Raw genomic sequence first — 25,411 nt, forward strand, 5'->3', positions numbered from 1 at the left:
ATTTGCTGCACCACTTTGCAAATCCATACACTGGCTTCCTGTGTCCTCCAGAATCAAATTTAAATTACTCACCCTTACCTACAAAGCACTCAACAACACTACCCCTGCCTACATCTCAAATCTCATATCAAAATACTCTCCCTCCCTCCCTCTTGGATCTACCTCTGACCTACGCCTTGTCTCACCTCTGGTAACCACCTCTCACTCCCACCTACAAGACCTCTTCCATGCTGCTCCCCACTCATGGAATTTCCTACCATGCTCAATCAGATTTTCCCACAGCCTTCAAATTTTTAGAAGTTCTTTGAAAACCCATCTCTTTTTTAGAGGTGACCTTATCCCCGATAACACTATTCACATTAATGCACCCTCACAACTGTCCCAATCTCCACTCTGAGACACATTTGCTCCTCTTGTTTCAGCTGTGCCCTCTTCCACTTAGAATGTAAGCTCTCATACCCTTTGTTTTCATGTCTGCATTTATTTTGTCTACCTTGTATGTCCCTATTTTATGTATGTACTGTTTTCCCTACTGTATGGTGAGCGTAGCACTGTGGCACCTTAAAAATCTAGGATAATAATATTATCTGGCAGCACACTTAATTGACCGAATGAGGGCTCCAAGGAACTGTGCATTGGTGGAGTTCCTTGGAGAGCAGATGAGGATACTTCAGATACTTCTGGCAGGCAGGAATAGGTGGGAAGTAACCCCTATTATTAAGCAGGTGATCAAGGTATGGGGGGGGGCGGGGAGGGGTATTATCCTGATACACCCCTCTGGCATAATGGTAAACTCCATGAACTGCAGAGATTGCCTACAGCTAATATTTGGAGTGGGTATTGTGTATCTGCGTGGGTCATATCTATTGTAATGGTATTTTGAAATCATTCGACCAGCGGAGACAGGAATTTAGTTTCCCCAATTCTGCCTTCTATCATTACATGCAGCTGAGGCATGCTATTGATTCCCAATTTGGTGAATCCCCTCTGTAACTCGCTGTCTACGCAATTAAAAATATATTGTTTACAATGGGTAGAAGAAGAGTTGTTTCTATACTTTATTCTGAACTTAATTTTCATTTTGACCTTAATGGGCTGCTCTTTCTTAAATCCAAATGGGAGGTTTAAATAGGTCTGCTCTCTGATGAGTATTGGGCTCAGGTGCTTAAAAATCTTAGAGATACACATATTGCATTCTATTCTAATATACATTTATATGTACACCATAGGGTATACCACACTCCGGTTTCTCTATTTAAATTGGATGGCAGATGTGATACCAACTGCCCAAAATGTGGTTCCAGTGATTTGCATTTGGGCACATGTTGTGGGATTGTGTATCAGTGCAGCGATTCTAGACAGCAGTGTGGAAATGTGTGTGTGCCACTGTGTCTGGTGCCCATCTCCTTGACCCTAAGATATGTCTGTTTGGCAGCTCATTGGAAGACAACATGACCAATGTACTATATAAGTATATATTTATTCTTGTGATGCTAACGAAAGTCATCATAGTGCACACATGGCTTTGCTACTTACGCTCCTGATTTTCAGAAATGGAGAGTTCCCGTTAATGACACTATGGACCATGAACACTACATGTACCCAAGTAGGAACACTAAAATAAGTATCACCAGATTTGGTCCCTTTGGTATAACTCAAGGTACAGAATAGGTTCTGATGACCCGGAAGTTTGTCATTCTCCTAAGCTGTAATTAATGTGTGCCTCTTTTTGTGGACCCCTGGTTGGTCTAGATCTGCGCACTTTGCCAAAGCATGATTCCAATCCTCCAGCAACTTAGAATCATTATTCACAGACAAAGCCTTAAGGAGCCTTAAAAATGTCAGAATAATTTGATTGTCTAAGTACTTTTGCAGGTTTACCCATCAAGCCAATGCATCATCACAGACTTAAGTAAACTACCTAATCTATAGTGATTATTAAAAAGATATTTCTGTTCTCGATTAGCATTGGCATTGTTGGGTTTCTTTTCATAATTAATATACGTTTGTCTTATCCTAAATCTCTCTTTAAAGCAAGTAAAGCCATTCATGATAGCAGCCACGGACAGCAAAATCAATATCTGAAAAAAAAATTCAATATCTATTTCCCCTAAAATGACGCTTATAGCAGGTTATAATGATAACACAAGCAGCTAGCAGCTGTGGAACAGAAGTTGCTGGACTTTACCAAATATGTAATGGCCTATCTTTGAAAATAGATAATAAATATTGCACATTATTTTACTCATATAGATCCTTGACAAAGATCAGGTCCCTAGGGGTAGAAACGCGTTGGTCTACTTGAGGGGACATTAGCCAGACTCCTATCGGACCCTAGATGAAGACTCAGCAATCCTGAAGATTTCATGCTCCCAGGAATATGCCATCTTATACTGCTTTAACATGGCCTTTTTCCATATATTTCTGATTGGCGCAATCGGTATAATACTAATTGGACAATGTTTCAAATACTCTTTGAGTATATAATTTATATGTGAGTGCATATTAATTACTGCCATTTTAACTTTTAATAAAATAATATTACACTGGGATAATTGTCCTGCTTGTCCCATTTTTTTACCTCCTGGAATGTTTCTGAGAATTCTCAGGTCACTTACCCCACTGGAAGTCTCTTTTTCAGGTTGCCCATAGTTGGAATAGTTGTTGTTTGCTATAAAGCCATGATTTTCCACTAAGTGGTGAACAAATTACTCCAGCGTGGCAGCAGCCAGGTGTTGCCACCAATATATTCCAATATATAATGTTATCTAAGGGTGTGATATCCCATATCATACAAAGAAATATCCAATGGTTAAACCAATAAATTCACCAAGAAAAATTTAAAAGAATAGTATTTACATATTTGTATATGTTATTGTCCCTTCTATGTTAATTCTTATGTCCTTTATATGTCCACAAAACACCTCAGTCATTTGTAATATTCATACAAAGTGTTTCCCTTTGCGCCAACACACCGTTTGTCCTTTGTTATATCATACTAGAAATGTTTTCTCGGGTGGACTATTTGCTGATGGTAATTCCATTTACATTATTACTTACTTATTACTTATTATAAGGCTGTTATTATTAGTATATAATCAGGGGTTGAACTGAAAATTTAGAAGTGGCGGTATGGAAAATGTAAATGAATGGGATTTGATAGTTTTACAATGAAGGCACTAGGTAAAGTGGCGGTACGGTATACCATCGTATACCAGCCTATTTCAAGCACTATACATAATAATTGCTTTATAATAAGTTTGAAATAATAATCTTGCACTGCTATTATTACATTTAGAATTAACATTAGTTAGACCACACACATGAATCATAGTTACAAATATACATTTTAACAGCTTCTAGAACTGCTTAAACAAGTAAATTAAAAAGCAATAAGCTCCCTTCAATTTGCTATTCTCTACTTTTATGCTATGTAACCCTTATGATAACTGAATTTATTGAATATGTATATATTTTACATTTAGACCTTGTTTATGGGTAACTATTATGAATGGTAAAAGGGATGCAACTAGTAAACTCTAAAGACATTACTTTTTCATTTCTTTCTCTTGGTTCATTGGTTGTTTGAATGCGTAAAAGTTGTGAAAAAGTTTATAAAAGATTGTAACCATTCAATAAAAAAAATTTGACATAGAAGTATATTCTTTCAAAATGAACTAAAAAAGTAAACCAGTACAATATTTCAGATTTTCTCCCAGATGGGATTTACCATTAGCATATTTTATTAAAGATAATTATTTAACAGTGCCCATAGCGTTCATTTTCAAATTCAAATGCAATAAATACATTGGTACAGAAAGCATACAGGAAACCTAAAGAAACTATCTTTGATCTGACCAAGTGTTTTGTTCCAATATCCGCTCCACTAGATAAAATGTTGGACTGATTTCAAGTGATAACAGTAAAATGTTTTGTTGCATTAGAATATAAACAGGAAGCTCTCCAATAACAATATTAAAAAGAGCACAGGTTTCATCTGGATATTAAGACCCTAGGCCCATTTTTGCTATAATGTGTCTTTCCTTTTATTTGAAAGTTCATTTTACAATTAAGATCATCTGGACAATTTTATTACAAGAACCACCAGAATATAGCTATTACAGCCTGTCAAACAAATTGTACAACATACATTTTTCCTACTTCTTCATGTGCCCATTTGGAAAGAATACCAAAGACAACTTAACACGCATCATTTATTTGAAATTAATGTCACAATCAAAATCATTTGTCGGGTGGTCTTTTCAAATATATATATTATTTCAAAGCTATATTGACTTGAATGATAGATGATAAAAAGTTTGGTAACGCCATGACTGCCAAACCAATCAAATTGTTAACTTTTACAAAATTTGTTCAAATTTTTTAAGGCTGTTGTCTGCCTTACCAAATACATTGCTTTTAATTGTGTTGTTGATCCAAAGTTAAACTCCTAATACCTCACAAAGCAGGGGCCTTCTATACATTTACAATAAAGAACTCTTGTACTCAAGAAGAAAAACACTCCAAATTATGTATACTGAAAAATATATAGTAAATAATAATTATATATGAATGCAGTTGTCTGTTGTAAGATTGAAGAATAAACAAAGACTGCATTACAGGATTTATTGAACATATTTTTCACATTAATTTCACTTTTGTACTACAAATTCAAAGGAATACAATATTTACAACTCTAGAGCAGCAATAGATGAACCACTATATATAACTACTATATGAACCACTATCTATATACAAAGTAGTATATATAAAGTAGTATATATATATATATATATATATATATATATATATATATATAGAAACACACAGTGTCCGGAGTGGGCCGATATATGCTGGTATGATATACTGGCACTTCTTCTGGTCACATGCTCTATTCAATGCTTGTGGAGCATATGATCATAAGATTAATAGACACTGCTCCCTTATCTGTCCACAGTGTAGGAGAACCACTTACTTTTATCACACTTGTATGTGATGATCAGTGTGCTCTGGAGTGGTGGCCATTTTCTTGTAGTACATGTCTTTTTCCTGGTAGATAAATACATCAGTGAATCTAATAGTAATAAACTATGTCCAGGACTAATTGAAAGGTCAGAATTGCCTATTTGCTTCTTTATGCTGATAATTACAATATTATTTATGCTTGACTCTAATATTTAATTGATATGTTTATTTTCTTTTAATTCCAAAATATAGACCATGGACAGTGTTATCCGTTTTGCTGTTAGTTATGTGGTGTAGATTAAGCTAGCATGGAGTAAGATGATGTAGTGGGTGTAATGCCACTTATTCTTGATATCGACACAGATAGTTTGACAGCAGTTAAAATCACTATTTCATTCACATCAATTGTACTTACCAGCACCCCTAAATTTTCAAGTGTATGTGTATTGGAGATTGTGGATGAGTCTCCATAAAAAACAGCTTTATATAAAATGCCATGAAAACCTGCTGCATCTGAAATTGCTCTTATTCATAAAAGTGCCCAGTTCATTGAAGAAGAAGTAGGAACATAAGCAGGATGACAAAATACAACTCCCTGGCTTTTGACAAATGTTATATGTCTTATGTTCAAAAACCCTTTTATCGTAACATAAAAAGAATGTGAATACCATATGATTAACACAACTTGAATGAAAAAAGTTTTGGTTTCAAGCTGGACCACATCATGCTTCGAAGTACAATATACCAACATAACACACAAAGTCCCTAATCACCAAACAACCAAAAAGCATGTGGAACATGACTTCTGCAATTAAGTTTGTATTTACTAATAAATCAATTCAAATGTAAGCTTAGGAAAATATTTAATTGTTTTAAAGGGAAACCATCACCTTAATCAATAGCTAATTAACCCTGTGATATCGTCCAATGATATTTATATGGCTACGATTTTAAACTACCGAAACCACTGTCTGAAGTTTGGCCTGCGCCTTCTTATGTCTTTGAACAGTTTATCTGAAATCTTAGGACTTGCTTGGATTGAAATGTTCAGTGAAATATATGCCAAATCTAGTTTCCAGTACTGTGTGCAAAAACATATCTAAAAATGAATGGCAATGAGCCTGTAATCTCAGATAAGTGCTAAAATTGCTGCAAGCGATATTGTGAGCTGTGCAAAAGAGAAATGTTGGCAGATTCAATTTGAACTGTAACACAAAGGATAGCTACAGTTTTAAATAATATATGTTTCAAAACTAATATATGTGTTTTCATTTTATTACTGTGACCTTAAAAATACATTTTGCAGGGTGTCTGTGAAATCCAGTAGGTGGATTTTTATATTTTAGGCTTTTAAAATGCAGTCTCAGAGGTCTATTTATTAAGGTCTGCTGATAGGGCTGATAACCTATAGCCATTATTTATTATTCAAATATTGCTAAGGCAGCTGAACGATACTGAGATAAGAGCTAACTCTGCTTATCGGGTCGGGTCTCAGGGGATATGCGCATAAGCAGTGCACATGAAAGACATTGACCTTCAGTTCCACTAATTAAAAAAATAATAATAAAAAAATAATTGAAACAAAAAGAAATTAAATATTCAAGAAAAAAAAAAATATTGGCCATTCATTTAGTTAATTTTCTGGCATTACCGCTATGCTGAGATGTCGATAACAGAGGAAAGATTGCGGTGGTACTTTTACGACCATGATCCTTGTTAAATAGGCATCTCCATGCTTTGCATGTGGAATCTATCGCTTGTGATTCCAGACGAATCTTATCTGCAGACAGGGGCTACCTGTTAGTGAGGGAAGGACAGATTACATCAGAACGCTTTATGCAATGACTGTGGCATTTGTCATTGCAAAATAGCAGCACTATTCAATAGCTGTCTCTCATCTGTGACATCATCACCAAGCTATCTGTTTCCAATGGCTAGTGTTGGAATCAGAATCACAGGCCAGGCATTGCTTGACCTTCCAAAATAAAGCTTACTGGTACCATGTTGCATAGGCAAACATGTACATTTTGTGGCTAATATATGTAATATAAGCAACCTGATTGAGAGCAGAGTTAGCCTTTAATCACATCCCTATATCATTAAATTTCCTGCAGTGGCACAAAGCATGCCTCCTGATCCAGTTTACCCAAAACCATTTTCTCAAAAGTTAATGGAGACAAAACCCTCCCCAATATAACATGCACCTTGGAGGAGCCCCCATCCCAGTCACCTGAAGCCAAGAGCCAACTTACGCTACTTCTTGCTCAAATAAGCTCTATTAAAGAACTATAGTAAAGAGAATTGAATGGATTGGGTCATCCAGCAGCATGGTTCATGGCGCTAGCTCTCAGCTTTAGGTTACAGGGGTGGTTATGGGTGAGGGGCTACATCCATATTTTTTATATGGATAACATATGATATTAAGGAAGGGTTTACAGAAACCGTAGGTGAAGAATTCACAATTCTTCTGATTTATCCTTGCAAAAAGGTACAATATAACTGGATTCATTAATTTTTTTCAGCATATGATTATTGAAATAATATCACAATAAACTAGATTTAATTTCTTGTTGGGTCAATAGCATATTAATTGTTTAGACTTAGTAGCCCTTCATACAGTATGACTCATTTGACTATATTTATTACCAGTCATGCTTACATTTTTACAGGTGAAAATTGTATAATTGATTACTTTTATTACAAAGATCCTCACACAGTGCCACGTAATGATGGAAGACCTTGCTTGGAAACATATGAAAATACAGAATGTGCTAATGGCGTATACATTTAGGGGCTGATGTGAGCACCTCTGCCACCCTCCATTTTTCATGAGTTTAGCATGTAGTGAACTCAGGAGAAGGACATTCAGACAGTCATGTGAGTAAGAGCAAGTTGGCCTTTGAGGATCATTGAAGCTTAACAATTAAACTTTAATCATGTATATATGGTGCTTTTAGTGATATTACATTACTACTAAGACTATTATTGCATTTGGTATCCTTAGTTATTTAATAAAATATTATTTCCAAGATATCCTTCAAAGTCCTAAAAAGTAATATGAAGAATAGGATTGTAATTATAAATACATTCATAGTCTTTATAACATATTAATTACAATATCATATATGTTGATTACTTTACTTTTCAGGACACATATATTTTTACGCACTGATATTGATACATGATACAGAAGGTAGGCGACACATACAGAGCATGCAGTTCCAAGCTGGAAATATTAAAAGAAGACTAATATCTTAGTGTAAAAGGGATGGCAAAAATATGATATGTTTCAAAATTCTCCATTTGAACAATATTCACAAATAAATATTAAATAGTCAAATGAGTAAATCAGCCCAAGTTTTTTATCCAGTGGACTTAATAAATAAACCCGATTTTTTTCAATTTAACATGCCATACACAAATGACATTACATTTATTAAACCGCAAAAGACAAATACTTAAGAGGTAATGCCCAGTACAGAACATTGCATATCAATCTAACTTGTTAGGAAAGGTCTGCACTCATTGCTGGACTGCATTCATTGAAACCAGAATGACATTTTCTGCTGTACAGATTTCTGTTCAACCCTTGAAACATTCCAGTAAGTTTAATACAGCACATATTTTTTTTAGATCCAATATATTAGGCTCACTAAACCCCAAAATTTAACTTGCTTTAAACGCGATTGCACTTGATCAAACTGAAGTCATCTTTCTTTTCATTTTTCCAATTCTTATGGTAGACTGAACTTATGATACTAAATCACCTACAGAAGTCCATCTGATCTTACCTTAAACCAAATTTCCCTTGCAAAGAAAACATAAAGGACTACCATGATATTCCACAATAATTTGGTCTTTTTGGGCATGGTAATCCCAAAATCATAGAACAAATTGGTAAGATCTCATGCTCTAGCTGTGAAAATAGCAAAAAGGATAGACAGTAACAATAAAACCATTTTTGCACAAAATTAGACACCAATATAAAAGATTCTTTCCGATAGGTCAACCTTTCGGGTCCCTTTATTGAGATGTGCTATACATGTGTACATTCAAATCTTATTGTTATACACAAATGTTTCCTCCAAAAGATGCCATGTAAAAAACATAATCGCTACCGTGGTCATGACTCATAGTCAAGATACCAGAGATCGACAAAAACCAACATGAGGGATTTCACTTTTCCACTTCAGGGTGTGAAAATGGGAACCCATGTAAGGTACAAAAATCTGCCATTCTTTAACACTAACCACTCTTTATTATTTAATACTTATGATGAAAGGTTCACAGTTAAGGAATCCACCTCTGGGTTTGGCGAGATGGTTTGAGCGGTGACCTTTGTTTTCCACTAAGAAATTCTCTTTTGCCGTGTTGATGTGGACATTTGAGAGTTAGAAGAAATTGATAACATAAGGTTAGGTGAATATTTTCATGATATCAAGTCATATCAATTTGCATGAACCCAAGTAAGCAGATGACTGTCTTGTTGTTTGACTCTGTCGTTTCCCTTTAAAACGTTTTGATTTTTTGTGTCTTGCACCTAATCATTTTTTCAAAAAATATCTGTAGAACCCTATAATATTATAGGATTACATTATGCATTTTTTATTTTTTTTAAAACACAATGTGCATTGATGTCATTGGCTGATGTAAATCATGTGATTACAATGTTTATATTTTTTTCCTCACAGCTGTATCATTTATCACCATCTCCCGTGATGCTTGCGTTGGTCGTGGATGCATGTCACCATGTTGGTTTTTGCCATTTTCCTGTGCCGTGGTCGTGACTGTATTGTAATGCAGGAGAGTGGTGACACATTTTTGATGCATGCATCACATTACGTCTTTTGGCGGGAACATTTGTGTGTAAATAGGAGATTTGAATATACATATGTATGGCACTGCCTTGATAAAGGACCCTCCATTTGGCAGAAAGCATTGACTTATGGGATATCTGCCGTGTGCAATAAATGCAAGATAACAATCTTTTGTTTTGACGTCTGCTTTGAGCGAAAAATTGTTTAAATTATGTGGTTACGCCTTTCTATCCTTTTATACTAATTTGATTATTGATTAGTGTGGCCACTCTTTTAATTTTGCATTTTATAATTTCAAATTGGGTGCAGCAGCAGCTTTGGCTGAACTACATGTTCATTGCTGTCTACATGCTGGAAACTGTGGCTCATTACCAACTGGATTTTCAAGATGGCCAATCTTTGGTTCAGAAAGATCTGAGGCATTGATACCAACCTGTTCTCTGGCAATGCCATAAAAGGGTATTATTAGTGGTTGAAGTGGGCAGATATAGGACAGAATGTCATTCCTGTCATTTCCCCCCACTGCTCACCTAATGCACTTGCCGATCAATTGTCACAAACAACTTTGTCGCTGATATAGCTTAGTAATAGAGACACGCTGTAAGATAAACGTTAGTTTACCTGAAACTGTTCTGGGGAAAGGTTATTTGGGAACCTTGCAGCAAAGTAAAGGAATCCTGGAGTTTTCCTGTTTATTTCTTCTAGTTTACTCAATGCCATTCTCAACACCCATCTCATGACACAAACAGGTTGGCCATACAGTAAATATTGTACTACTTTAATGATAGAGTCAGATCTCTATTCCCTGTGTGTGTATGTATTTTTCCATTTTGGGAGAGATATGGGGCACAGACAGGGGTAGGCTGGGCTGGGTGGCAGAGGAAGCATATGCCTGGGCTAGATCACCTGCATTTGTTTTCCTTTAAAATGTCCCTTATAGGCTGCTCAGTCAAGTCTTGCCCTCCGGGCTAAAATTTGCCAGGTGGCCCCGGCCATCCAGTTACATTTTACATAACCCCACTTCTAAATTTCCACTTCGACCACTGTATTATTATATAATCAACATGTTTTAGAATTTTGTTTACAATCTTAATGTAAAATGGTCAACATTTGAACAATGCATAGCTGTATATTTTATTTAGTGTTTTAACCCAATATCCTGCATTTTTATTTATGATTAAGAGGTTTAACTAAATTAATCTGCAATTTTTTGTTCAACTATTACTTATTTTGCACAACATATGAAAATGTATTTGCCTGACAATTTGATGCTGAATACGTGTAACTCTATTTTATATTATGTATGTAATAAAATTATCTTAATCCACAACATGTCTACTTAGCTGTCCATAGAGTTTGGTGTAGTATCAGTTCATAATGGATAATCACTAGATCAAGCACTCCTAAATAATTTCATTGTTCCTCATAAATTTATTTATCTTAAAATAACTCATAATAGGTGTAGCTTGTTAAGGGCATTAACTTACAATGTTATCGACCACTAAGGTATTTGTTTTCACTAATCTATCTGAAGTAGACTGATTGATGATTGGTTGGTACAAGTGCACAAATTTGTATACTTCTGCCCTGGAAAAGTGTGGAGATGTGGCTTGACAGTGTTAGTAATACATGCTAAAATCACATTATACTATTTATACACAATATATAAGTATAATAAAGTGTCCTATACACAAGAGAGAATAGCGTCTTGACAGTTATTAAATGTGTGTCTCATTAGAATATAACATTTAATTAAATAAAATAGGAAATACAAAATGAATTTTACAAATTAATAATATAAATCTCAGTTGTTTCCCTAAAAGCAAATTGAAATCTTCTTTCCTGCAGTACTCCGAACAGAACAGATGGCCACGACTTGGTATAATATATTTGTGATGCTAATGATTTTCGTTCTATCAGCTAAAGGGGTCAATACCCAATCAGCCATTCAGAAATGGCTAGATAGTGTTACTAATGTTTATCATCATCATTGCCTGAATTTTGCACCAGCCCACAAGCAGCCACAAGGGATACGTCTCCTACAAGGAGACATTCACTTCTAATTGTGTCATCTTTTTGTGATCATGCCCTTACTGTACTTGACCTATTCTGGTACACACCTGAAAGTCTCTGCCTGTCCCTGTACCAACGCTCCGGGGCAAAGGAGAGTGATACGACATGATATGCAAAAATATATATACGCATCTATGCATATGCACTTTTGGTGCACATGCAGAGTACAGAAATGCATGTCTTGCCCCCAAAAAATTGGAGGTGATTTTTTTTACTATCAAATCACTCTCACTGAGACAATATATATGTTTTAAAAACAATATTTTGCACAATGCCACTTTTAATTATAGATCACCTTTAAGCAGTTCTAAATAACCTGGCGGAGCAATTAATAATTATGAAAGAGAACAATCAGATGCTACAATAAATTTGGTCTGACCAGAGGAAAGGGTATATATACCCTATTTATTGGTAGCGATTATTCTCACTTCAGCTTTCAGTAAAGCTTGAAGCATATATTTTTGTTGCAAAAAAAAATATATTATTTTGGTTCTGGCATCATCATTGGCACTAGGAGCACTTCAGCCACTATATCAAGCTGGCACATTGAGCACCAGGTTGCCAGATTATTTTGTGCCTGTTCACTGGTGTCTAGCATTATGCTTGATCCTGATGAATTTCTGTGTACCCGACCTTTGGATTGTTTCTGACCATGAGAATTGGCTCTTCCTAAAGAACCTTTGCCAGCATCTATGTCCTTAACCCTGTGTGTGCTGAACAAAGCTACCTTGCCTGCAATAACCATTAAGACTGGGACTGTGTTCTAACTAAATTTCTTGATATTATCCTAATTTCTTGGCTTACCAGACCTTTGGCTTCTGACCTGACCATGATTATTGATAACCAACCCCTGAGCATTAACAATAGTCTCTGTTTTCTGCATTATCCAGTATATCTCATTGAAGGGGGTGATCCTGCTATTTTGGTTCTAATTTCCAAACACTAACTACAATATAGACTGTCACAACTAATATAACTTTGACTACAGTTGCCACTGTCTGGAAGATATATTTTTGTTAGTGCATTACAGTTACCTTTAACCCTTGCACAGCCACCAGCCACTATAATCCATTTCCTAAAGCACTAGCTGCAGAGTCTATTTGCAGCATTAATTACAGGCATTAACTAATTATGTTTCTCCTCCCTTTTTTAAGGCAGAACAGAGAAAAGACAGTAGCTTCACTATAGTTCATTGATCTTTATAGATACATACCAGTGCAGTGCACATGCCCACCTTTCCAAGGAGGATGACTGTACCAGGACAAGGGAATGTATAATATGAAACATTGGGTTGCCAACATGCCAGTATATTGCCAACCAGTCCAGTAAAAATGTAACTGTTATTAGTAGAGAGATAGAAAGGATATAAAGGATGGCATTGTTTCAGAAATTATGGCAAACATAGAAACACATACTATTAGCGATATGCATTTTGAAAAGCAATCATTTTGTAACAAACCACCTGAAACATGGAAATACCATTATTTTTCCAGAAGAAACTTATCAAATATACTTAAATAATTAGAAAATTCCCAACCATATCACAAAACCAGCAATGGGATATACTTGGCCGCAAAGTTCTCCAGGACTGAATGTGTGTATGTGATCGGCTAACATCCTACCCTGGAACAACCTGCTCGGTCAGGTACATCTCACTGCTGTAAGGTCGGGATAAATGTTGCAAAGGAGCTTGGGATATCCTACTCCTATGAAAGAGTATTTTTGAAAACTGACACATTGGGTAAAGCAGTATCCCACAGAAACCAATCAGATTCTAGATGTCACTGTTTTAGTGCACTTTAGAAAATAAAAGAAAACATCTGATTGGCTGCTATGAATTACAGCATGCTCTCCCCTTACAACATCCCTTTAAAATGTAAATCACAACTATATTTATAATTGTATAGAAATATTTTTGATTTCACAGATGATAAAGTTTAAAGTGTAAATGGAAAAGGCTACTTATCTGACATAAATTATTATATTGTTCAATAATTCCTTATTTATGTCAGAGTGATATAAGTTATGATCTATTGTCCAAACACAGCAACTGCTCTACAGTTTGTTTTTTTTTGCATGTAAAACGCATGTACGATGTACAGTAGGCTTATTAAGCACATGAATATTGGATCACTGAATACACCCCACTGAAATTCACTTGTGATAAGCCCCAGTATTATTTTAGAACACAATGAAACAAAAATGTTGAGTGTCAGTATTCAAAATATGATATAATAGAACACTATTATGATGCCAAGCCAAGATCTCTTACAATTCAAGCGCTTTTATCTCATGCACCAACATTAGAACATGAAATATATTGTACAGGAAGAAATCAGTTGTATATTCTTCAGTACATAGTGCTACAATTCAAAGGCAGCCAATGCTACATACTAATAATGCATTATAAATATGAAAAAATATCTATATTTTACACTCATGTCATCATTGTAACACACATATAAAACTGTTTAGAAATGTGTACAAGAAGTTGTAGAAAAAAATACTGATTTAATAGGCAGGGACATAAATATGCCATCAAATATAATATATATTTTGTTACATAACGGCAGTACACCTGAAATACAATAAACTAGACACCACATTATCTCAAGTGATGCCTTAGAAGATACCAAGATTTTATACATCTTTTTTTTTTTCTTTTCTTTTTTTTAGATAAAATGCATTTTGAATAAGTTGGCACCACTGCACCAGCTCATTCAGTGCAAACTTAGTTTGAAATTTGTAGTACAATGGGATATCAATATCCCTCACTCTAGAACACGTATAGGCAACCTGTGGCTCACTATCTACAAAAATTAAGAGAGCCGTAGGTTGCCTAAGAGTGTTCTAGATGAACTCTCAAGTTATATTCAGAAACCTACAAAAAAAACAAATCACAGATTTTGTTATGCTAGACTATGTAACAGTACATATTGGATGGTGTGTTCAAGCAATCACAGCCACCAGCATAAATAAACTCATCTCTTGCTGGAGGGGTCTCAAAAGATTTTCAAGACCTTTCAGAACTAAACACTATTTGAGTAAACTCCACCTTCTCTTCGTATTGTGCTTATTAGATAAAACTGTGATCAGATAGTGCAGCATTATACTTATTAAATCAGAATGCTGCAATCAATGTCTAGCTACAGTAGAACATACCAGTCTTGTTCTATTCCCATAGTCTCCAAAAATATAAATATATTTATATCTATATATACATATTTCAGTGTATATATACACACATTGTATATTCACATTAAGGGATCAAACAATTTTATAAAAATCATGGTTCAAGAAGTGTCGATTATTGTACATGCTCAGCACATTGATTTGACCCATAAGATCTGTATTCCTATTGCACTGACTCCTGATACTCTAAATGCGTGGTCTCCGTTCAGACACATTGGCATGCTAGAAATGACAATAGTATCAAGACCTATACTCCACAGGCTGCTTCAGACATAGCTCACTTCCGGAGGACACAATGGGCAAATGGTTCTCCAGGTGGTGGTTGATGAGATGGTCGATGCTATCAAATACACGATCTTTGGTTCTAACCTATGAAAAGAGATTTGAAAAGCAAACACAGAAATATCGTTAACTTATACACATATGTCTTCATCTGGCATTTTGTATCAATCTGTTATTACTGCATCCTGTGTACTGCAAGAGAGCTTGGGTATTATTATTATTATTATTATTATTACTATTAGTAGCAGTAGTAGTAGTATCCTTTATTTCTTTAAATATATATATATATATATATATATATATATATGTGTGTGTGTGGGGAGTGATGTGGGAAGCGGAGTTCATTTTCGGACTGTTTTCTTTTATCACTGTAATTCGAGGCCCTTTTAAACGCTAGAGGCCCACTCATGAAGTGTATCAAACTGTCCATCGCTGATTTTTGGGCACATTAATAGTAATATTTTTATGTACAATAAGCACTTCAGATTTTTGAATAACAGTACTTATATTTGCTCTGTAGCTGACTGCTATCCACTTTCTGCTAAAAGAGGTTACAAGAAGTGAAAATATATTCTCTCCACGGTCAAAACTTTATCTCAAATATCTTCCATTCCTAAAGGTCTGAATTTTTTACATATGTATCAGGGGTTTGGGGTACTGAGGCCAGAGCACCTAGGATTCCCTTGGGGGCTCAGACCTGGCATTTTATGGCTGTGGCCCCGTCTGTCCTACCAATGGCTCTGTCGGAGCTGGAATATATACAGGGGAATGTGACTGCTTGAACCAATAGCTTCCTAATGGTCCATGTAGTACCTTTTGCCTAGGCTGCGGGCGCACCATGGGAAATACCTCTAAACGGCCTGGGTTATTAGTAGCTCTGTTACATAACCCAAATTGTATCTTAGATTTAGTGGTTCTTTAAATGTGAAATGGCCTAAAATATCGTTGCACTTGCAACTTTGAAATTGAACTGAAGACTATGGGCTAGATTTACTAAGCTGCGGGTTTGAAAAAGTGGGGATGTTGCCTATAGCAACCAATCAGATTCTAGCTTTCATTTATTTAGTACCTTCTACAAAATGACAGCTATAATCTGATTGGTTGCCATAGGCAACATCCCCACTTTTTCAAACCCGCAGCTTAGTAAATCTAGCCCTATATCCCCAGTTAATAATTGACTTCCTAAAATGGCATTCAAAAGCAAAGCATTACATAAAATATCCATTCTACAATACATTTATTTTTATTTTTTTTATTATTTTTTTAGAAACAAATTTGTTGAAGTTAAATATGTTAGAATAAACTTGTACCTAGGAATGTATAAGTACTAATTGCATGTAAATAATTTATAGGATCCTGATCCTTCAATGAATGAACAAAATAAAATTATAGAGGTATGGAGGGACATTTTATCAAATTTTCAGAAAGTTTACAAAATTAGAAAAAAATATGTAAATTGTGCTGTTCGATGACAATGGGACAAACATAGACATGACCACTGAGTGCTTCCTCCTACAGTCACTGCTACACAAAATAGAGAAAGACAGGATTCATGTTCTAGATGTATTTTAGTAGATTTTAGACATAGTGTTCCAATTTATTTAATCATATAGCAGTGAAGGTACTCAATATAAATGATTTAAATATTGATTATGATTGCTGCAATGGCAGCAAGGAAATACTTTAGTACCTAATTTTAAGGTCAGGGTTACAATTAGGGTTAGTATTAGAGTTAGGGCCTAACCCTAACCCTAATACTAACCCTAACCTTAAAATTAGATAATAAAGTATTTTGTTAGTGTCATTGTCACTTTAAATACATACAAATGCAAGTCGCTATGCTAAGTGACGTAAATAGAAAGTGACAGCATTCCCAGCATGCAGTATATAGCACAAGCAAGTCGTGTGTGTGTGTGTGTGTGTGTAATATAATATATAATATAGTGGACTGGTACTTACGGTTCCTTCAGGATCTACTAAAAGGAGATGTTTTGCCTGTCCATGGTGCATACCAGTTAGCACATATGAACCAGGATTATTGATGCTTTTTCTTACAAGGAAATCTCCATCCTTTTTTAGTAATTTCTCTGCTTCTTTCCTGCACATTTCTCCCACAAACCAGGCTTCTGATTTCAGTTCTTCATTTATGGTTAAGATTGCTGCCCTGGATAACAATGGACTAGAGCAATCAACAGAGGCATCTTTATGTAGAATCGGTTGGTTCTTCAGTGCATCTTCAAATGGTTCTGTAGGAAGTTTACAGTTAATTTGAACCAATGTACTACCAATGTAACCACATGTATATATGCATAAGATGAATGAAGTTAAGTAAAAAATGTCTGAAGTTTAAGACATACCAAGCAACATTCCCATCTATTCACAGAACAGTCTAGATTTCCACTGAGAGGAAAATGGGTGGAGCCATGGACTATGATTAGTTAAATGTTTATGTTTATAGAAATCATATCTGATGTTGCTTAAAATTCAGCCAGGTGGGTATCGGAAATAAGGGAGTACATTGCTCAATCACTGGGACTTAATGAACTTTGCAGATTATGTGGGTTGAGAAACAATTTAATTATGTTCTCAGCGAGCTCTAGAAGAAGATAAGGTAAACATAGAACCATTTCTGTCCAGATATTGTAGCACCAGAATGCTGCAGTAGAAGTATAGAGATGGGACATAAACACCCTGAGAGGGTGTTACTTTGGGAGGAGGCTGAGCAGGGATCCAGTTTCTGTTGGACTGATCTTTTCATCATCAGTTTAGCTGGTCAGCCAAGCCTTGAGACACAGGGCTAATCCCTGCTTCTAGAGAGAACTAAAGACATGGCATCTACCTACTGTATGCCATTGGGGACTGCTTGGCTGCTAAAATCCACTATACCTCCCTAATTCTGCGGAACTGTGATGCTGACATTATAGTGGCTATTGCTGGTGCTTCCAGTGCAAACTTTGGGGTAAACACAGTATATTGGAGCTGATGTTAATCTGTGAATTTTCAATAAAACCCACCATTATTTCATCTCTTTGATGTTGTGCCTGAGTAATTTGGTAACCCACTAGAAGTTAGCTACCCTGGAATCTTCACACCGTTGGCTGGCTGGGTCTTTTTACATTTCATGTACCCCAACATTCTAAGATGTTGGGGTACATGAAAGTTCAGGTACAGCACCTGAACTTAAGACACCAGCAGTCAAATGTAGTGAAAGTTAACAGTAGCGCGCACAGTATTGCATTGGTATAAAATTATAGCCCTATTAAATCATAGATCCCTGTCTTAAGTGCCCCAGGCTCCCCAGAGCCTTAATCCAGCATTTATAGCTTCAATTGCACTGTGGAGCAGATGTTTTGTGTATTGTAAATAGCCTCCTCAGTGTTATTAATTTGACATTATTAAAATGTTTGCAACAATTAATTATATAATTATTCACAGAAGACTGAGTTTAACTTTCAGAGTAAAAAAATACTTACTCATGTCAAAAAGATCTTTTCTAGGGCTGACATCTCTGCAGCTATCCACAGATCCACATAACATACCATCTAGACTCCTATGAAGCGCTAATAGTGTTTTCTTATTGATGTGCTGGGTATTGACATAGGTAGGTGCATTGCTTGTTTGATTTGCTGATGACTTTCCTTCTGGAACACTGTATATGTCTAAAGAAGCTATGAAAAAAGAGAGAGGTATTGCTAGGATTACACTTCAGTAGCTTGAAAGAAAATCTGGGGGTAAATGTATCAAGCTGAGAGTTTTCCAGCGGGTTTGAAAAATAAAGATGTTGCCTATAGCAACCAATCAGATTCTAGCTGACATTTTGTAGAATGCACTAAGTAAATGACAGCTAGAATCTGATTGGTTTTTCAAACCCGCTGGAAAACTCTCAGCTTGAAACATTTACCCCTGATGTGTCACACTTCTATGCATAATGCTAGAGACTGTTTTATTGTAAAGATCCTCTTTCTCAAGCCTAATAAATTAAGCAATATTTCAAATTGCTACTAAGCCTGAAGTGTATATTGCTTTATATGAAACATGTATGTGTTATAATCGAAAATATATATAAAATGATTCAGGAATTCAGAAAGAAAGATATTTGAAAAGACATCCCAACAATGAAAATAGCTTAAGAAGGGCATTTTATATTTGTTACAGAATATACCTTTCCGATACAGCTCCTCATAAAACACAGCCTACTATATGATACTACAAGCATTTTAAATCTAAGGCCAAAATAAAAAAAGAAAGAGTTTATCCATGCATAGCTAAACTTTTCCACCTGTAATATATCTGGCAGGAGTCATACATATATCATTTGACTATGTTTAGAATCTTGGATGGTAACTGTAACTGTACTTCATCTCCAGGAACAGGTAAATTATGGGTTAAAGTTAATTTAAGGGCCTGGATTTGTACTTAAATTTATGGTGGCGGGTTGGAGAGTTATGGAATATAAAGTTGGGGTGGGTTGGCAGAATAGGGGGCACTCTTGGGTTAATGTGTGGTGGACTTGGTGACACAGAAGCAAATTTTAGGTTAATGTAGGTGTGGTTCAGAAACACATGGTGGATAATGTGTGGGAGAGTTAGTCCTAGGATAACACTGGGGTTAAGTCAGGGTCACAGGAAATATGTTACAGCTAATCTTGAGTCGGCTGAGGGAATACGGAGGACATTTGGAGACTTGGGGGTAAATGTATCAAGCTGAGAGTTTTCCGGCGGGTTTGAAAAATCAGATTCTTGCTATCATTTATTTAGTACATTCTACAAAATGATAGCTAGAATCTGATTGGATGCTATAGGCAACATCTCCACTTTTCAAACCCACCTGAAAACTCTCAGCTTGATACATTTACCCCTTGGTTTTTGTGTATAGTTGGGGAATTAAAAGCTCTGCCTTAAACAACAAAAACATCATCACCATTCAGGCAATAACAATGCAACATCTATCACTGTCCTCAATATTAAATAGATAAACAGATCTGTCCAGGTTACAATGTGTATCTAACTGCTACTGTGTAAGGATCCTTTCACAATAATGACAAGAGACGTTCTTGAAGCTCAATAATTAGACATGCATGCTTTACAGTAACAGAAATATAAAATATAGGTGAATACAACTCTAAACCCACTATCAAGATAGTAGATTTGTAACATTTCTTACCTTGTCTTTTTATAACTTGCTGAAAGGTTTCATTAGACGTTTCAACCAGATGACGACCTTGGTAATATGTTTGTTCTATTCCAGCAGAGGTCATACACTAATTTATAAACAAAATAGTTCCTGTGAGTTTCTTGCATGTCTTCCATTAGCAAAAAAGGCTGTATATGTTTTGTTTTGTATTTTGTACCAAAGATTACAGATTACATTACAAACTGCTAACCGAGCGTATCGCTCACAATATAATGTTGGGCTAAAAACACCAATGAGCAATAACTGTCTCTCTTATCGAACAAATGGAACAATATACATTTAAGTTACAATATCTATAAAGCTAGTAAATTATATAATATGCAGTATCTCAAGCAGACTTTCATGCAGAATTTTAATAGAAAATTGAGTAATAAATGCAATACAATTTTACATTCCTAGATTTTACACTTTCTGGAAATTACACTTTTTTCCCAGTCCCTTCATTCCTTAATGTATTTCAGTAGGCCCTTCTACTGGCTATAGCTGTGTGCTGGGGGACTTTTCTCTGTGTTTGTTAACCCCACCCTTTCAAGCACCTGCTATGAACCTATAAATTGATTGAGCAACTTCCACTTCTGTATTTGTCTAAGAGGCATGTTGGTGTCAGTAGCTGAGGGGAGTGCTGGCGCTGTATTGCTATTTGGAGGCTTCTGGGGTACCTCTTGGTAACTTAGCTCTCAATTTAAAAACACATATGTATGGCCCAAATATATGGGACTCTCGCTGTTTAGAGTTAGGACCACCCTATTAGCAAAAGCGCCATGGAGTAGCGAGTGGCTTTAACATACATTTGCAAATGTGTGCAAGTGAGACTTTTACATTTTTGTTTACAGTAGAAATGGCAGCTCCTTTGCTGGCTATAGCCATGCGCTGGGGGACTTTTCTCTGTGTTTGTTCCTTTTAGGACAACCCCACCTTTTCAAGCACCTGCTATGAGCCTATAAATCCTATAAATTGATTGAGCAACTTCCACTTCTGGATACAGATACAGTATTTCTTAATTCATATTACTGTGCAGTACTTATTTTGTTGTGTGTTAATGCATTCATTATTCAGTTTAAATAATGGACTGGGTATGTTTGCTCAGATGAGGCCGATGCAAGGATTCCTTTTGACAGTTTTTTTCACAGTACAAATGACATTTTCATACAAAGACTATATTAAGGCTAATTTACAAATTGATTAAAGTAGCAATTCTATGAAACAATAAGGTGTGTTTTTTTTAACATACATTACTGTGGCAGTTTATAAGATGAAGGTTGAAATGTATGATTTTTCCTTGGTTTGTTTCTTCAGGCTGCTATTAACCATTTATAATCCTGTACATTGTCATAGACTATTATGGCAACTACAGTCACATGATGTAGTGAACAGTGATGCTTTGGAATGGCTGTATGACTATCTTTGACTGTTCTATATAATGTGATTTTCTCCCCTTGCTTCTCCCCCTTTGCCTTCACTTAACATGCTGAGAGCTGTGAGTCTGTGTCTGTGTAACAGGCAGCCATATTTTGTAACCTCTAGAGAGATTTTGAAATGGAGATAATGATTTGTAGAAGGACAGATATGGAGAATGAGCAGATACATGTTTATAAAGGTACTTAAGCCACTAGTTATACTACCGTTTGAATACTGGGTACAGTTTTGGGCACCTCCCTCTAATATAGACAAACTCAAGAGGGTTCTGAGATGAACAACCTCACTAACATAGGAAATGGAAGGAGAACATTGTAAGACAGGTTAGAAAAGCTTGTTTTGTTGACCATAGAAAGAGGAACACTAGAGGTGACCTAATTAATATGTATAAATGTATTCAATGTCAATACAAAGCTTTGTTTAATGAACTTTTCTATCAACCATACATAGGACAAGGGGTTATCAGTTGCGAATGGAAGAAAGATGATTTCACCATCAGCATAGGAAAAAGGTTCTCTACTGTAAGGGTGGTTATGCTGTTATATTATTTACCAAGTGAGGTGATGATGGCAAATTCGCAAACATAATTTAAAAATATATTGGATGCCTCACCTTATGATAAATTGAATTTGTAGCTATAATTATTAGAGGACATCATGGGGATTATTTATCCGATTGTCATTTTTGGGGTCGGAATTAACTTTATTCCTACTGTGAGGCTAAATTAGCAACTATTACACTGGGAGTTCCGCTTTTCCTTTCTTTGGATCAATGGGCAGCATGGTGGCTTAGTGGTTAGCATTTCTGCCTCACAGCACTGGGATCATGAGTTCAATTCCCGACCATGGCCTTATCTGTGTGGAGTTTGTATGTTCTCCCCATGTTTGTGGGGTTTCCTCCGGGTGCTCCGGTTTCCTCCCACAATCAAAAAACATACTAGTAGGTTAATTGGCTGCTATCAATACTGACCCTAGTCTGTCTGTGTATGTGTGTTATGGAATTTAGACTGTAAGCTCCAATGGGGCAGGGACTGATGTGAGTGAATTCTCTGTATATTGCTGCGGAACTAATGGCGCTATATAAATAGCTGATGATGAATGCAATGAGAATTTATGAACCAGTGTCTTTTTCAACCTTATTAACTATGTATCTGTGTAACGTGCCTGTATGTATTTCCACATATGAACCTTAACGTACATTTAAAAAATACAATCAACCATTAACGTCAATTGCAAATCACATTATCTCCTTTTTTCTTGTTTTGCTCTGTGTTTTACATGTTTTAGACATGATTTTACCTTTTTAGGATACTACAACACTTTTCTCTAGTCCATTGAAAAATATAAAATGACATTTTGACTCTAATTATAATCCTACCTGTTAATTATTTGTTCATGTTGGGGCTGTGTATTGAGCTATCAGCTGATAGTACTTAATTGATTAAAGTCACAGCTATACAGGGTGGGGTATAAAGATCTCCGATATTTCGAGGGGACACTGGACACTGAGGTGAGCTGTAGTGGGGGTAAAGAGGTGGGGTACATTTAATTCAGTAGGTTAGGCTCTGCCATTTTTAGTACCCATCATGAATTGGACTGGTGAACATCGGGGCTTTGTTGTTCAAGCATATTATGAAAACAACCGTTCTGTGATAACCACGCAGAGAGCGTTCCGTACACGCTTCGCGCTAGGTCGAAATGCATCTGTACCAGATCAGAAAACAATTTAGCTATGGATTTCTAATCTTTGGGAAACTGCATCCACACTGAAAAGAAAATCACCTGGCAGACCTAGGACCATTAGAATGCCAGAAAATGTGGAAGCAGTGAGAGCATCCATTCAGCAATCACTAGACGTTCTGCTCATAAGCATGCCATGGTACTGGGGATATCAAGTCGGAGTTTGAGGAGAATTTTATATGCCGATTTAAAATGACATCCTTACAAACATCAAACATAGTCATCGATCTCTTGAGGATTTGAAGGAAAGAATCAGACAGAAAATCAAAGCCATTTCACCTGATATGACCCGGAGAGTGATGGAGAAGTTCCGGGAACATCTTCAGCAATGTATTGCCAACGATGGCCACCATTTGTCTGATATGAATTTTAAAACCCATTAAAGCAAAACTGTTGTTTATGTACTTTTTAGAAATATATACAATATTTTTGTTCATTTTTTATACCCTTTCGAAATGTGGGAGATCTTTATGCCCCACCCTGTATTCGATGAAGTTGTGGCCGTCTATTCACATTACTTAAGTGACATTTCAAGTGTTACTACTGCAGGAAAAAAGATTCCTATTTAATTTTTAAAGGGGAAAACAACAGATGTATTTACTATTTTTATTTGACTACATTTTATATGGAACATGTGACTTTCACATTTATTAACATTGTCAAGACAATATTCTTTTGCATATGACACTTCATTATATTATTATATTGTATAGAAATAGGGTAACACAGTCAAGCTACATCTCCGGGTTATTTTTATGCCATTTCTATGCTATCATGAGGTGTATCATGGGGTGTATGTACTGACACGTATGCACGACGCAAATGGTACTATTTGTTAGCTGATCGATGGGCTTAATATATGCATGTAAACACACTTTACTGCCCTCTATATTCTGCAGATGCATCCACTTTTAAATGAACCCCATTATGTCTTGTGATAATTGTTTACTTTTAGAGGTTACTTGACTAGACAGTGGAAAATTATCCAGAAAGTTGTTTGGTAGCCAATCACAATTGTGTGCCGTGAAAAGGAACTTCCAATCACATCTCAAATTATTTAATGAGCATAAATTTTATACCTGAGTATTGTCTCCTTGATTTGGATGCTGAGTTTTTAATCTCTCGTCAATAATTCCTCCTGGAGGTGGAATTTTATTTGGAATACTGTTGTAATATTGAGGTTCTGTCACAGTGCCATCCTCTTCTGGCCATAAAGGGTCATCTAGACTTTGCATTCTTAAAAATAAACGCAGACAAGCTAAGAGGTTAGAATGTATGAATATCTCTGGACCATGGCAGCCTATATTATCTACTATCTAGCAGGTCCATCTGCTCATCTACTTGCAAGATGAACACATAACGACCATTCCATATGTGTGGATTACATTGCTTTATACAAGACCCCTTTTTTTTATTATTATTATTCATTTCACTAAATTGCAAGCAAATTTGACTGTTTAAATGAGTGCAGCATTTGGCTGCTGTCAAATAACCTTTGCATTTAATTCAAAAAAGAATAATCAGTTTTTGTAATCACTTTTGTTTATAAATTAAAAGTTTACTTGTTAATGTTGTTGCATTTATTTACCTGCACATTAAGGACACATTGGTTTGCAACATAACTTTGTTGTGCATGGTGAGTTAAACTAAAATAAAGAATCATAGTTATTCAATTTTCCAGTTATTTAGCAAAATGTTTATTTGAAGGTTCAAACAGTCAAGGTTCAAGCGTGG

At 35.8% G+C, this 25,411-nt stretch overlaps 1 protein-coding gene across 1 annotated transcript in view; it reads right to left on the reverse strand.

Annotated features, from left to right (window-relative positions):
• Positions 1-14,346: 14,346 nt before the first annotated feature.
• SHC3 (SHC adaptor protein 3) overlaps positions 14,347-25,411 on the reverse strand; it is a 79,926-nt gene continuing 68,861 nt past the window's right edge. Inside the window, exons 8-12 of the mRNA XM_075211126.1 lie at positions 24,757-24,913; positions 20,493-20,589; positions 18,803-18,997; positions 17,289-17,575; positions 14,347-15,416 (exon numbers count right to left, since the gene is read on the reverse strand). Of these exons, the coding sequence (XP_075067227.1) occupies positions 15,288-15,416; positions 17,289-17,575; positions 18,803-18,997; positions 20,493-20,589; positions 24,757-24,913 (865 nt within the window). The 3' untranslated portion in view covers positions 14,347-15,287. The remainder of the gene's footprint in view (positions 15,417-17,288; positions 17,576-18,802; positions 18,998-20,492; positions 20,590-24,756; positions 24,914-25,411) is intronic.

Source organism: Mixophyes fleayi, chromosome 1, assembly GCF_038048845.1.
Source record: "Mixophyes fleayi isolate aMixFle1 chromosome 1, aMixFle1.hap1, whole genome shotgun sequence".
Taxonomy (NCBI): domain Eukaryota; kingdom Metazoa; phylum Chordata; class Amphibia; order Anura; family Limnodynastidae; genus Mixophyes; species Mixophyes fleayi.